Source organism: Falco punctatus, assembly GCF_963210335.1.
Source record: "Falco punctatus genome assembly, chromosome: Z".
In the NCBI taxonomy this organism is placed as follows: Eukaryota; Metazoa; Chordata; class Aves; order Falconiformes; family Falconidae; genus Falco; species Falco punctatus.
Genome location: NC_137586.1, coordinates 37150813 through 37167325, shown reverse-complemented (window position 1 = coordinate 37167325; position 16513 = coordinate 37150813). Strand labels below are relative to the sequence as shown.

The following is a 16513-nucleotide window of genomic DNA, read 5'->3' as shown; positions in this document are numbered from 1 at the left end:
GAGGACAATGCTATATGTCATTTTTTACCTGAAGTGTTAGGCTGAGTGAGCTGAGCATAAACAAAGAGCACTGAATACTGCAAAAAATGTAATTTTTTCTAGGTCATGAGCACCAGTAGAATAGTTTCTTCAGATGCAAGCTCAGCACTCAGAAGAATGTTATTCAAAATGTGTACTGGCCAAATAGAAGGCAGAATTTTTGTCTCTCTGTTTTAAAGGCAGATGTTCGTCCACTTTCAGTATTTGATGGTTTTCTCAGACTCAATATATAACAGCAGTTTCACGAATAGATTTGTTACTTAATGTTCTATTCTGTTATTTTCTCACTCTTGTTTATGGATGATGCCACAGAAAAAAGTGCAAAAGTGGAAGTTGCAGTAACACCACCGAGTGATTCAGGACCAGTACAGAACGGAATCGCTCATAACGTTGAAGAAGAGGTTAATTTATTTTTTATTCTTCTTTTTCTTTTAATGCTAGTAAATATATTGGATACTTGATTGTGCATTTAACTGGAAGTATACATCTTAATAGCAAGAAACTGTTAATGTGAACTGTCTATGATATATTTAGTCTTCATTTACAACTGAACCCAGTGTATGATTTGCCATATATAAAAGCTCTTCTCTTGTGCCTCTCTGCCCTTCAGTTAAGGTAAGGTAGGAGTCTGGAATGTATTCTTTTAGGGAATGTATTTTTGTGTAATCAGATAAGATGTTCGCAGCCGTAAATATAGCTAATGGAAATTGCTTGTCTGCTTGTCATCACACTGAACAAAAGCTGTTCTCTTAAGAGGGTAACCTGTCATGTTTTGCTTCATGGGATAATTAAGAAGTACTTATAAAAGAAGAGCAGTGCGCAAACTTTTTCTCCATCCTGCTTTCTATTACCTTGAGACAAATAACAAATTAAGCTGAATGAGATGTAGTATACTAGTGTTTCTATGACTTTTATTGCATATGGTTAAAATTTGAAAAAGAAGTAATTAAACACTTTAGTGCATTTACTTTAACATACACCTTTTGTAGATAATAAGTAACCGTGTAACTTAACTTGCACAATGGCTACTGAAATAGCTATACAGTTGAGTTAGTTTGTTGGGGTTTTTTAATAAGCTGTAATTCTCAAGAAGAGCTTACTGCCAATTTTGGCCCTGCCAGGCCCTTTTTAACTGTCTTTTAATATTTAATTTATTTCATCACTACCACCTGCATCCCAAGCAGGCAAACAAGTAGAAAAATGCTGGTGAATAGATTTTGCTAAACTTGGACACTGCTGGTTTAGACTGCAACAGCAAAACCTGCATGGAGAGAGAAAGTCTTCTTAAAAATAACCCTTGACACAGAAGCTTTTATGATGGCTTTGTTTATACAGTTTACTAGTTTTCTCATTAGGCTACAGTGAGACAAGAAAGGTACTGCAAAAGATGGCTGAGCAGTGGTCTATACCATAACATGAGCTTCCCTTCATTAAAAATGGGATGATCTGCATTCCATTTACATACAGAAAAATCATGTGAAAAAGACAATGGCCATGTTTTGTTTGAGTTGTCCCAGGTTTAGGTTTTGATATTTTATTTGCTTTTGCTTATTTATCATTTAACAAAATTGTTAGTCCAAGTCAGAGATCATCATGCCTTCTTCATGACATAAGCAATATCACAGTAGGTGAAATTCTTTCCTTGAAAGGTTCTGCAAGCCACAGAAGTGGTGTGCAAGTTATCGAGTGTGTTTATGTCTGTTGGCTGCTTCCTAAACACAATAGTCCCTCACAAGGAGCATAATTTATACTGAAACATACTTATAACAGGGAGAGGTTATAATTTTTTTCTGTAAGACTGAAAAAAACCACTGTGATGTATAGTAGGGTGAGTATTTGGGAAAAGATTCTGTTTGTTTTACACAGATGAAGGTGGAAAAATGACAAGATGATTGTGGCCAATTGGTGTGTTGGTGCACCAAATATTGTCAGATAGCTTTAATTCTTCACTGTTGGAAGATAATTTTGGTCTCTAGGAATAGAAATTGAGAATCAGAATGAAGGATCTTAAAGAGACGGGTGGGTTTTGATATCCTAAATGACCAGTAATGATAATGAGTCCTCATGGAAAGGAGAGCATAGTAGAACATTAAATTACCTTTTCTGTTAATCTAAGTTGTTCAGACTGACATGCTATTTAAAGATCCTTGTCAGCCCAACAAAGCATTACTCTTACATAAAGGAGATGAGTAAAATTTATGTAATAAAAAATCTCAGCACCACACTTCAACACTTAACATTTTAAGGTAAGGAAAGATCAATTTTCGGATCCTGTTCTGAGAGTCCGATCTCACCACTGCAGTAAAATATGTCTTTAGACTATTTTTTAACCTAAAAAAAAACCCCCTAAAAACAGAAAAGCAACCAAAATCCAAAGCACAGTGGCTTTTAGACTTCTGTTCTCAAAGGTCACTAAGGGATGACTTAGCCTGGTGTAACTTGTTAAGATGTATGTAAATGAGTCTGTGGGATGTATGAAAACTCTAATAGACTCCATTAGAGTTCAGTAGCTTAAGAGGGGAACTGCTCCTGCGTTGTAAGACTTTTTCCGCTGAGAATGTTCAGTGAAAACAATGAAGGAAAAGCAATCTCAAGCAATCACATCTCACAGCAATGTCCATATGCTATCATTTTGCATTGTAATGAAGCAGTTTCTGAGCTTGTTCACAAATCTACAAGGTCAAGCAGCCTCATCATTCAAGACAATGGTTTCAATTTCAAGCAACTGCAGGGTAAGAAGGGAAAATTACTGCAAGAGTACATTACTCAGCAATGTCTTCCTCTCATCTCCCTTTAGACATTTTAAACTTTCAGTGAGGGCGTGGAACTTCTATGTTAATTTCAGCAAGTATTAGCACACTCTGAAAAAACATTGTGCTGTACCAGAGGTGGGATACATTATTTACCCTTATCCAAATGACAAGACAGAGCAAGCAGGGAGGTTTGTAACTCGTGGAGGAGTGATTCTGCAGAACTATTTCCATCAATCTGAAGGAACTTCAGGTTTCTGCTGTCACAATAAAAAATAGCAATCCCCTAATAACATTTTGAGATTGCCCATGCTGGGATCCTCCCCAATGGTCTTTCTAATTTTATCTTCTTCCAGTGATAGCCTGACATCTGCTGCTATCTCAGGCTCCTTCAGTTATTGGTATGCTGGAACCTATTTTGTAATTTAGAGGTATATATTGGAATTTTTGAAAAGATGTGATAAAAGTAGTCTACTCATCCATATGAAAAATAAATAGGTCTCTGTGATACTTGGGACCCTACTTCACTATGAGGTCCTGTGCCTACTCTGTACTACAGGGAACCTTCCTCAATGTATTGCCTAGGTTTTTCTGCACAGCTTCCTGATACACCATTCCAAGCTGTTGCATCACTCTGAAACTAACACTGGGCTATTCAGCTTCCTTCTGCTTTGTATATTGACACTAATAGAATTACTCCTGATTTATAAAGTGTGGGTGACAAGTCACACATGCATTCACATGACCTTTTTCTTTGACAAAGATTAGAAACTGAGGAAGGGAAATCTCATTGTTCTCCCAAGCTCTTCCAAACTTTATGCAGATGCTACGTACCCTTAGAAAATAGTGTATCTTCACAGACAATGGTATCAGTTCTAAAAGCAGCTCTGTTCAGGGAAGTAATACTGAAGGCACAGAATAGTATGCAGCCAGTCCTCATCAACAGATTCTCCTCTTTCAAAAACTCATTAAAGCTGAGCAACAAGAACAAACCCTTTACAGCTCAGTCGTGACCTACAAATACTCTTGAATTTTGATCTTTTTGTGAACAAGTATTCTCCATTTTACACTGAGAATATCATTTGCTTCTGTTCCTTGGGTAGAATTCAATCTGGAAGCTTGAATGTTTGATGATTTTTCCTTACTCTGATGCAAAAGGAAATGCTGTAGTGTCAGAATTTGGAAATAGAGTATAAAATTGCTTCTCTCCAATTTTCCACTTGTCTATGTCCAGAGATACGTTTTTGTGATCCATAAATGCTGTTTAGAAAATCTTTAAAGAAAACTTATCTTTAGTGCTCCATGTCCCAGTGATGATCATTTAGAACTGAGAAAATTAGAGACACTGTCCATCTTGAGGAACCAAGCTTCAAATACACCTTTGGGGAAACAAACGTCCTGAAAACTGTGGGCTCAGAAATGGATGTAATTACATAGCAGATCATCAAGTATTCCTAAAATGTGTTTGCAATGAGGATGCAGGAGACGTGCATAAGGCTCTAATTCTTTCTTCATTGCCAAGTTCCACTGTGGTCTTCATGCTTTTCCTTCTTGCAAAACAAGCATAGTCATATTTGTCGGTTTTTTTCTTACTTTTCACTGGTTCAGATAATGGTGTCTGGGTCTAAATCCCTAGATGCAAGCACTTCAGTAATATGATGTTCTGTACTGGAGTTAAAATTGTCTGAAAGTAAGTACATTAAAAATTGTATGTTCCACTAGTACAAAGAGAATATGCAAATAAATCCATCTTACTTATAAAACCCCTGTTCTTTTAAAAGTATGCTGTTGAGCAAAGGACCCTTGTGAAAGGCAGGCGTCAGACTAAGACTGCAAGAAAAGGGGAAAAAGATGGCTTTTGTGTTGTATTTTGATTTTCATGTATTTGTAAATTAAAGTTCTTTTTAAGAAAGCATAACACTCCAAATGCCCATGTTTTAGTTTTCTTTATACGTCTTCTGGTTTCTTTAGGGGTTTTTTGGTCCTCTTTATTTGCTTTCCAGACTCTTATTCTTTCCTCCGTTCCTTTTTCAATTACACAGGGCTGAAACACTACACAAGACAGTGTCACAGACACTGTCAGTTAATAACTTTCACAAGGTTTCATGAACTGCCTGAATTTCACTTTTCTTTCCTTCCCCACACCCCCCACTCACCCCTACGCCCCCACTTTGTCTTCCTTTGTCTTTTCCAAACTCCTTTGTCTTGTTTTTCCCTTTTTCACAGGCCTTTAACTCCATTCTTGTCAGTCCACTCTCCTCGAGGGAACTCTGCTGTCCTGTTGCTAGCCCAAGCCCTTGAGCAACAAGATAGTATGTCCTGATGCTGCTGAAATTCAAAAAGGCTTTCCAGAAAATGTCCTCAGCAACCCAGTTATTTGTCCCAGACAGTAAGACTCACATAATCCCACTGCCACTGTAAGCAGCAGCAGATGTCCTACACTTTGATAAAACAGGGACCCTCAGCTGAGAAGGACAGATGGCTGCGGTCTTCCCAGCCCCTAACCAGCACAGCAGGGAACAATACCTCCTCCCACCATACGGTCTGTACAACGTTCCTGCTTCATTTGCAGGCAGAAATTGCCTTCCCTCCTGCTGGATATTGCATCTTCCTCAGGGATTTTGCTCTGCTTACAGCATTCTGTCTCAACCTTTAGCAGGTTGCCACAAAGAAGACTGTTATATAAAGCTTCATAAAGTGGTACTGAGCATGTATCTGAAAATGAAAGAAGACTAAAAGGACACTGACTATCTCATTAAATGTTTTACAGGGTGCCCTTCAGAGACCTGATCCTTCTGAGAAGTCCAATTGTCTCCCTTCCCCCCCACCACCTTCTTAACAAGCATTTGATTAAGTGTGTTCAGTCGTAGTCGTTTTAACCTGTGGCTTTCCTAAAAATAGTTTCCAATCTGAAGATAACACCTTTTCCTCCCGCCTACACACACACACACACACGCGCACACGCATATACACGCACGCACACATACACATGCGCACGCTTTTACCTGTTTCCATGGAAACTCCACTGGAAAATGTTTACATGCCAACCATGTCAGAGATAACTTTTCCATGAAAACACAAGGCAACTTGCATGTCATAGGAAGATGCTGCAAATACTCTATTGTTTTCATTGGACCTAGCCTGCCTGCCTGAGCAGCACTGTGATAAAGCACGTTTTGCCCTCTCCACCAAAGAGCTGCAGCATGGTGGGCTGTGTTTCAGGACAGAGCCCCTCGTAGGTACAGATCTCAGCTGCCCTGGAGTATACACTCCATTTACATCAAATTAGCATATATGAATTTCAGTAAGAATTTCATTGTGTTCTCTGTCTCAGCCAATGATTCTGGGCTATATTAAACATTTCTGTGTCCTAGAGAGAGTGCAGAGAACATTAGAGCTGCCTTTGTTGTAAGGCCATGATATATTCCAGCATCTCTGGTATTTGTTTCATTGATCATTAAAAATAGATTCTCCAAAGCCCAAACGTTTTTTTTCAGTTGCTACACTCAGTCTGAAGTAAATGCCTGCATCTTATTTGCTGGTGTAGCTCTTCTTGTAACTTGATGGAATTGCGGTGCCATCAAAAGGGGTTGATCTTTATTTTCCCAAGACTAGTCAGTTGCCTATTCCACACTTTTTTCTGCTGTATACCAGTCTGACTGACTTGAAAACTAGGACAGTGAAAAGCAGTGTGAAGACAATGGCTTATTCTTCAGATCTGTCTCCATCGCACTGTAGCTGTTACTTCTCCTGGTGGTCTGACTGCAGTTTTCACTATGACATTCTGAGTATTTGTCTTCAGATTCCCCAAAGTGTGCTGACAGTAACATGGACATAAAAAACTGCATGTAAGCTCCAGGAGCAGTGCTTTCATTTGTGCAAGAGCCTAAGAGAATGCAAGCAGCAATAGCAGTCTGGAGCAAATACCTACCTGAGCCTTGCTTCTCCCCATAGGCTCCACTGAAAAGGTAGCTCTTTTCAGTGAGTTCACAGTGCAGAGAGGATTCATACAAATTAGCTGCCCTGAGAAGAGCATCCGTGTATACAGACTGTATTCTGAAAGTGCAGGGATTTAATTTTACTCCCTGCTTGAATTTTACTCAAGAATTCATGAGGAAAGATGTTGTTTTCTGTCTTAGTTACCCCATAGAAATTGCATACTACTGTACTGACTTAGCATCTCACCTTCTTTCAGATACTATTTTTCTAAATGAGAGGTAGGAGAACATAAATGAGTGATTCAAGTTACAGACAAGAAACAGAAAGCAGAGACATGAGGCAGTTCACAGTAGGGCTCCAACTGACATTGTCCTCTGCCTTTCTGGTGAAATAAATTAATGTGAGATTTGCTATTCTAAAGGAGAAAATCAGTTTCAATTCTGAAAATCAGTACTTGCCTCTGAGACAGGTAACATTTTAAGACACCATATTTTTTTCTTGAATCACTTATTTTGAGAAGTTGGGTTGTACAGAGCTCTTCATTTCCAAGAAAAAAAAAAAAAAAACAAAAACAAAAAAACCTCAGCAAACTTTTGCAGCACTAGCAGGCAAAGAAAGAAATTGCCTTTTTATAAGTGGTACAATATCTATACTTTAGCATAAGCAAGTTGAACTGCAAATAGCTCCTGTCTGCAGTTTCCTTTCTTGTGGAGTCCTAATGATAATTCTGTACTGATTAATGATACCACAAGTCAAAATGCACAAGATGTACAAGTATGAGAATTTATAGCTCAGCTTTTCAGCTTAGTTGGACTAACAGAATAACTCTCGGAGTATAATATTTGTAATTCATATGCTATAGCTATTATACAATACAGACTAGTTGGTAAATAGTGACAGATTCAGTATTTTAGATAAGTTTCAATTTGTTCATTGTAATTATTTTCCATTTTGTTCTACTGTCAGGAAAAATAGTATAAAAATGCAGTTTGATGTTGTGCCAGAAAAACAACTGTTATTCCTAAGATAGTGTGAGCATAAGCATCCATGGAGACAATGATTTTCTGATGTTTGCTAGAAGCAGTGACTTTGGCAGATGGAGTTTGCCATAAATTGTTGTTTATAAACAAAATACTTATTGATTAAGTGTCACCATATGTTTGTATTGTTTATATAATGATATATATCATCATTGCCTCTGCTTGCAAAAATTTTCTTGGGAAATTGTGAAAAGTTGTCAGACCAGTCCAGAGCAAACCGATAAGAGACTTCGGTGGAATTACAGACAAGTATTAGATAGACATTCTTGGATGAAGAACTGGTGAAAGATCAATCATCCACAGATTTGGTACCTTTTTCATTATTTGTAATGAGTTACATAGAAGAAATGAAGTAGCAAAAATAGGAAAGAATAGGGTTATGAGTATACATAGAGTGGTGTAAAAGAAAAGAATGTTACAGATGTGTAAAAGAGAACACAGAGCAAAACCATACTTCTAATCTCATTGTTTGAAAATAGGGCATCATAACTATATTTTTTGTAGTGTAAAAAGGTACCTCATTAACCCTGGTAGAATATGCAAAGTGAGCATTTTCCTATTGGGGAATTAATTCAGTTATCGTTATTGATTAATGTGCACTAGGGTACCACATCCATCCCATCTAGGCATGAGTATACATATGATATTCAGCACTGCAAATATATATGTCACAAAAAAGACAGTCCCAAACACAAGCAAGAAAAATAAGGATACAATAAATAAAGAGTAGAAATAATTATCACAGCTAATGAGAGTTTCATAGAAACACATTAATGACTATTATATATGAAGACCTAATGCAGCTTATGTCTAAACCTTTAATGACTAGTTAGGGGATTAGAAGCACAAGTATTGTTCTCCTCTATCCTTCCAATTGTAGGGAATGACGAAGGAAGAAACAGGAAGACCCAGCAAATCAATAACCAGCTCTGAGACTGTGTCACTGGCAGACTTTGGGGTTTATTGATCATGGGTTTGATCTACATAACAGCAGTCTTGCTGGCGACAGATGGGGTACACCTGTCTCAAAGAGGGAAGAGGATCTTTGCACAGCAAGTTAGCAGGGCTCATTGAAAGAGCTTTAAACAAGATTTGAAGAGGGAAAGGGATAAAACCAGGCTCGCTAGAGATAAGCCTGAAGGTGGCACACCCATGTTTGAGGAACAGTGTGCCCCATGGTGCTCCGAGTACACTAGAGCACATTTGAAATGTCCCTGTGCTAATGCACACAGCACCTTAGCCATCTCATTGTATGTAGGGGATGGAGATCCAAACAGCAGCAAAGACATAAGGGTTGTTGATGTGTTGGAAACCACAGAAGCACCTGAGAACAGTCACATAGGAATTAGGGCATCCCCAAAAAAAAGGTGGCAGGATCAACAGCCCAACTGAAGTTCATCTACACCAATGCACACAGCATGGGCAGCCAAAGGAGGAGCTGGAAGCCAATGGGCAGCTGGAAAATTATGATATAGTTGTAATATCAGAAATATGGTGGGACGACTCACACAACCGGAGTGCTGCAATCCATGTCTACAAACTCTTCAGAAGGAAGGAGAGGTGGTGGATAGCCCCATATGTTAGGGAGTGTTTTAACTGACTGGAGGTTGACAAAAATGATAAAAGGGTCAAGTGTTTATGGGTAAGGATCAGGGGTAAGGCCATCAAGGCAGGTACCATGATGGGAGTCTGCTATTGACAATCCAACCAGGATGAAGGGACAGATTAAATATTCCATAAGCAGCTAGGACAAGTCTCACAATCACTAAATTGAGTGCTCATGGGGGACTTTGATTTACCAGATGTCAGCTGGAAATACAGTGTAGCAAAGAGGAAACAGTCTAGGAGGTTCCTGGAGTTCCTGTCGCAGCTGGTAAGGGAGCCAACTAGGCAAGGTGCCCTGCTGGACCTGTTGTTTGCAAACAGAGAAGGAGTTGTGGGTGGTGTGGTGGTTGGAGGCCATTTTGGGCACAGAGATCATGAAATGGTAAGTTTTCGATTCTTGGAGAAGTAAGGAGGGGGGTCAACAGAACTGTTACCTCAGATTTCTGGAGGGCCAACTTTGGCCTGTTTAGGAGCCTGGTTGATGTAGTCCCTTGGGAGACAGTCCTGAATAGCCAAGATGTCCAGGATGGATGGACATTCTTCAAGAAGGAAGTCTTAAAGATGCAGGAGTGGGCTGTCCCCATGTGCTAAAAGGTGGGCCAGCAGGAAAGAAGACAGATCTAGATGAACAGAGAGTTTTGGCTGGAACTCAGGAAAAAACTAATTTATGAACATTGGAAGAAGGGGCAGGCAAGTCAGGAAAGCTACAAGGATGTTGTGAGGTTGTACAGGGAGGACACTGAAGGCCCAAAGCCAACTAGAACTTAATGTGGCCCTGCAGTAAAAGACAAAAAAAAAACCTTACTATAAATACATTTACAACAAAAAGAGGGCTAAGGAGAATCGCCATCCTTTATTGGATGTGGGGGGAAACATAATGATAAAGGATGAGGAAAAAAGTTTGATGTACTTAATGCCTTCTTTGTCTCAGTAAGACCCGTTGTTCTCAGGCTACCCAGCCCCCTGACCTGGAAGACCGGGATGGGGAGCTGAATGAAGCCCCATAATCCAAGGGGAAATGGTTAACAACCTGCAGGCTACACCACTCAGACACACACAAGGATCCACTCAAGGGTACTGAGGGAGCTGGCAGAAGTGTTCACCAAGCCACTTGCAATCACTTATCAGCAGTCCCGACTAACTGGGGAGGGCCCAGTTGACTGGAGGTTAGCCAGTCTGATGCCCATCTACAAGACGGGCTGCAAGGAGGATCTGGGGAGCTACAGGCCTGTCAGCCTGGCACTGGTGCCGGGGAAGGTTATGGAGCAGATCATCCTGAGTGCCGTCACATGGCGCATACAGGACAGCCAGGTGGTCTGGCTGAGTCAGCATGGTCCTGCTTGACTAACCTGCTCTCCTTCTATGGCAAGATGACCTGCTTAGTGGATGAGGGAAGGGCTGTGGACGTGGTCTGCGGAGACTTCAGTAAAGCCTTTGACACCATTTCCCACAACATTGTCACAGAGAAACTGGCTTCTCATGGCTTGGATGGCTGTGCTGTTCACCGAGTGGAAAACTGACCGGATGGCTGGGCTGAAACGGTTGTGGTGAGCGGAGTTAAATGCTGTTGGTGGCCGGTCACAAGTGGAGTTCCTCAGGGCTTAGTACTGGGGCCAGTTCTGTTTAATGTCTTTATCAACAGTTTGGACGAGGGGACTGAGTGCACCCTCAGTAAGTCTGCAGGTGACACCAGGCTGGGGGGAGTGTTGCTGTCCTTAGGGCAGGCAGGCTGTGCAGAGGGACCTGGGCAGGCTGGAGCGATGGGCCGAGGCCATTCCTGTGAGGTTCAACAGGGCTCAGTGCCGGGTCCTGCCCTTGGGTCACAGCAGCCCCACACAGCGCTACAGGCTGGGGCAGAGCGGCTGGAAAGGGCCTGGTGGGAAAGGGCCTGGGGGTGCTGGTCCACAGCCGGCTGGGCGTGAGCCAGCAGTGTGCCCAGGTGGCCAAGGCGGCCAGCAGCACCCTGGCTGGTACCAGACACGGTGTGGCCAGCAGGGCCAGGGCAGCGATGGTCCCCCTGTACTGGGCACTGGTGAGGCCGCACCTCGAACGCTGTGTTCAGGTTTGGGCCCCTCACTGCAAGAGGGACACGGAGGTGCTGGAGCGTGGCCAGAGAAGGGCAATGGAGCTGGGGAAGGGTCTAGAGAACAAGTCTTATGAGGAGCAGCTGAGGGAACCGGGGCTGTTTAGCCTGGAGAAGAGGAGGCTCAGGGGAGACCTTATCACACCCTGCAGCTACCTGAAAGGAGGTTGTAGGCCTGTAGAATGAGTGTCCATCTCTTCTCCCAAGTAACAAGTGATTGGACAAGAGGAAACGGCCTCAAGTTGTGCCACGGGAGGTTTAGAATGGATGTTAGGAAAAAATTCTCCACTGAAAGGGTTGTCAAGCATTGGAACTGGAACAGGCTGCCCAGGGAGGTGGTTGAGTGACCATCCCTGAAGGTCTTTAAAGGCATGCAGTTGTGGCACTTAGGGACATGGTTTAGGGCGACTTGGCAGTGTTAGGTTTACAACTGGACTTCATGATCGTAAGAGTCTTTTCCAACCTAAAATTTGTATGAGTTCTATTTGTGGAATGATGAAAAAATATGCCCCATTCCAATGCTTATTCCCTGAGTGCCCCTATCTGATCATTGCCAGGAGCAAGGTATGGTGTAAATGGGCCTTTGGTCTGAATATCTAATATGGCTGTTTCTATCTTCTTTGGTCCAGTCAATCTTAGCATATTATAAAAAACTGCAGAGATTTTACACTACTTTATCTTCTTCTACCTCCCCCAATACACTTATTGCCTACCAGATATCAACCTTTAAATGAAGCCTGGGAAAAGGTCTTCAGATGTTCATGCTAGTTAAGAGAAAGCGATACTGATGGTAGTCATTTCTGCCAGGGATGGTACTGATGTGTTTAATGACTACATAGAACACTATTTGTATTAATATAAGTAAACTGTTCAGTTTTATGTTCATTAGTATTCTGGACAATCCTTTCAGGCAAGTCACCAAAATTAATTTGGAAATGTAGGAGAACTGTGATTGTCTGTACAGCTTCAGGTTTTACTTTACTGTATATTTATGTATTTACTATAATTTGACCTGTGCTTTTGTGACAGCAGTTAAATTTGTGTGAATTTAATGAAACTTTGTGTAGATACTGTATTATCATTGGAGTTCATAATGTCAACTAATCCAGCTTTCCCATGTGTTCACTCCAGTAACTTTAAAACTAATGAGCTACAGAGTCATAACAGGGAGTGAGTTTTGAAGTAGGACTCATTTGCATATAGATGGGTAGGTGGTACCACCTGAGTTGGCCTAGAGAAATGGAGATTTTTACATCATGATAGCAGGTATGTCATAAACTAGCAGAATATTCCCACTTCTTATGGGGCATGTGGAGGTCAAGTGAGATACCAGAAGGCTTCAAAAATGGCACCACCATACGTGTGTTTAGGCAACTGAATTCCAATGTATATATCATGTTATCATTATGGTTTTTTCTCAGCATTGCAGAAGAGAACCATACTGAACATTGCAAGTGCTGAGTTTTCATTATACAGACAAAACTCTTGTTTTAGTATTAGTTTCTACAAAGAGTGAGAATGTGTATTCAGTATGTACAATGTAGATTGGCTGGGGTCATAGACAGTGTGTGCAATCTCTGCCACAAATCTGTGCTGAGTTATTTTATATCACTGATGCTTAGTCTGGAGCATGACAGTCACATTTGCGTGGTTTTATAGCTGCCAAAATTATTTCCCTTTCCTGTCTTCAACCTCAGTGGATAGTTCAAAATTCCTTTGAAATTCATGGAAGCTAGATTTACAAATACATTGAACTTCCTTATTTCCACTGATTTTTAGAAGGTCAGCATTTGAAAATCATATGCTGATTCTGATTTATGAAATAGGAAATGGTGATCCAGACTGTAGCATCTGTAAGGCATCCTGGAGTTGCACTAGCAAGAAAAAGCACTGTGAGCTCAAGTCTGGCCTTATGTTTCGGGGTTAGTTGTCCTGGGGGAAATGGATAAAGCAGCACAACCTGAAGGTGAAAATATCTCAAACAGATAGATCAAGGTTTCTCAGGAGAGATCTGGCAGTCTCCATATGTAATTCTTTGTGGTCCTTTGCTATAGCCAGTTATGTTGCTTGTGGGCTCATGCTAGCCCAGTGCTGTTTGACATAGACATGAGAGCAGAATGAGGCCCAGTGCTGATGTACCATCTGTACTAGTATAGTACTGCATGAACCAACTTAGGTATTGATTTCTGTATATTTTGCAGACTCGTGCAAGCTCAAACTAACGTAAAGCCTTTGTTGTGATTAAGTACAGTTTTTAATCATGGCTAATTTCTAAAGACGGCAATTGAGGAAGTACTTTGTCCTTCAGTGCTGTTTATGAAGCAGTCATTTATGGAGCTTTATTCCAGCTGAGTCCACTGCTTGTATTATACACAGGCCACTCAGAAAGAGTTACCTAGGCAACCCTTCAGTTGGTCCCTTTGCACTCAAATTTTACCTCAGTCGTCGTATTTCACAGCTGAGCATCCGTCTCTGATTGATTTCCCCATCCCAACACTATCTACCAGAATGGAAAAGGAATGGATTTGGTGTTTAGGAAGTAGCCCCACACACTCCAGCACCAGACCAGTCACCCAGAAGTCAGGCTTCGGTAGACTGCAGCAGTGAAGTACAGATCATCTGCCCGCTTTGGTAAAGAGCTGAAAACTAAAGGCAAAAACTAGCCTTCTAAGCTGCTCAGCAGCTTCTTAAGTACTGTGTGGACTGTGTCAAATTGTGCCTATGTATTTTTAAAAAATATTTTAATGATTATACCTATTATGACCTGTTCACTTTACTGCCATCTCACAGTAATGCACAGTTACCATCGTGCAAGGTGGGAGTTTCACAAAGTGTAGGTAGGGGTTAACAAAATGCTGTCTTCTGCTGACATCAACACATAACTGTAAAAGTAGCTGCAGCTTGTCAATGTGTCGGGAGTTAAATAGTGATTTTCTTCCAGTCCACCAGTGTCAGGTAACACAGACATGATGAAAGAGCCTGAGCTAAGAGTTGAGCTTGCCTCTGTAGGTACTATCAGTTCAGCTAGCTGAGTAGTTGAACAGTTCAGGAGTTCATAATGGCTCTTCAATCAAAATTAGCAGTAAGTAGCAAATGTTATGAACAATACCAACATATGGTGACATTTCACCAATAACTCTTCTGCTTAGAAAAAAATAACTGACGTGGCCGTTCAAATGACTGCTTCTTACAGCATTGATATAAGGTTTATGTAAGCCATCTTAAGACAGGGAAATAACTGACAAGAAACCTGCATTGTAAATTTATGAGAAGAGTAACTTGCCCACTGCAGAGAGGACTGAATCTCAATTGCTATCTTTTTGCAAAAGAAGAAAACAGGAACACTATGTGAGGAAGTAGTTGTATACCACTCATGCTCTCAAACAAACAGAATTTTCACCAGGGACTCTTTTTTGGACTTCTTTAGTTTTCACTGAACTCCCTAGGAAACTTTCCACAGGCTTAACAGGCATTACACCCATCTGTGTGAAAGAACCATTCGGGCCATTTTTTCCATTGCCTTATTCTGTGATATATCAAGTTAGATCCATGTGGAATTCTGGAGACATTGCCTGCCTATATTAAAAGTGTAAAAGTTACTTTAATACATACAGCCAAAAGGCTGAATCATGCTCACTTTCTTTCTGTAGCAGTCTGAGAGGGCTCCATTTCGTTAGCAGGAGCAGTCTAACAGAAGAGAAGTGTTGTGGCAGCCAAAAGGTTTTCTGTCGCTGGAGAAGGTCCCCATACCCCTACTCTGAAATAGAGGTGACAGGCGCACAGCATACTCATAAAAAGGAGACTAGAGATAGATATGAAAATCAGCTACACGAACAGGAGAAGAATGTCTTTAGTTTTAGCACCAAGTTGTTAAGAAGACTGCTGCGTTGTGGCTGATCTAAACACAAGAAGTTCAGGCTGGAGATAAGGGGAAGCCTTTTCTCCACGGGGACAGCCCAGTGGTGGAGCCGGCACCCAGGGAGGCTGCGCCATCTCCATCCTTGGGGGTTTCTCAGTTTGAGTGTCAGAGCCCTGAGCAGCCTGGTCTGACTCCCTCTGGCTGGGCAGTGGAGCTCCCCAGGACCCTGCAAGCCTAAATTACCCTATGGTCCTATGAACAAGAAAATACATATACATGTACATATATATATACATATATGTACACATGTGTATATACATGTGTATATATAGATATATCTTAAATTGTAACTTTTTACGTTACTCAGAAAAGCTTAAAAAGTTAGATATATGTATACATACATATGCACATACATTATATTTCTATTTATATGCACATATATGTTTGTGTGTGTGTGTACACACACACACCCCTCTCTCTGTCTCCACCTCTCTGTCCCCTGCCCCGATCTCTATCTTTGTCTCTCTCCCTGTCTTTATCTATGTGGCCAGGCCTGGTGCAGTCCACACCACTTTTTATCCTTGACTGGACTAGCCCACATCCCAAGATGTACCTGAGGCACAAGATTCCCCTCCAGGTAGAAGGCACCAAACTGCTCCGTGCTCCCTGGGCACCAGCATCACTGTCAGCATAGCCTCAAATGGATGCCCTCAGGCAGCCTGTGCTGCAGGGATTCTTCAGTCTGGCCTGAATCTTTTTGCTCTGTCCTAGCTGATGTTGCTAGGTAGGTGTGGTGTTAATGCAGTGTTTTCATCCGCCATGGGTTCTCAGTAAAATACAGCACAGTCCTCAGGACTTCTCTTTGAAGAATCCCTACCCTCATTCATCCACTTCAATATCCTCCTCACTGCGGCTTTTCTTACAGAATGAAGAGGATGAGGACCAGCCTCTCAGCCTGGCCTGGCCTGACACCCCACGCAAGCAGCTCACCTACCTTCTTGTGTTACCCATTGTTTTTCCACTGTGGGCTTCCCTCCCGGATGTCAGAAAACCTGTAAGTAACTGTTGTTGTAAGTCAGTTTGTTTTGCACAACAGGGTGGCTCTGTAGTTAAATGCCAAAAAGGGTACTGTAGTGGATTTATGTAAAAATGGAGCTAATGATTTTCTTTAATAGTTTCTTCTTGAAGAAAAGGTCAC

At 41.3% G+C, this 16513-nt stretch overlaps 1 protein-coding gene across 4 annotated transcripts in view; it reads left to right on the top strand.

The window, feature by feature from the left end:
* SLC24A2 (solute carrier family 24 member 2) overlaps window positions 1-16513 on the top strand; it is a 118935-nt gene that overhangs the window by 85132 nt on the left and 17290 nt on the right. For all 4 annotated transcript variants that reach the window (XM_080372893.1, XM_080372891.1, XM_080372892.1 and 1 more), the window contains 2 exons: window positions 352-440; window positions 16241-16369. In XM_080372893.1, coding sequence (XP_080229019.1) covers window positions 352-440; window positions 16241-16369 — 218 coding nt within the window. The remainder of the gene's footprint in view (window positions 1-351; window positions 441-16240; window positions 16370-16513) is intronic.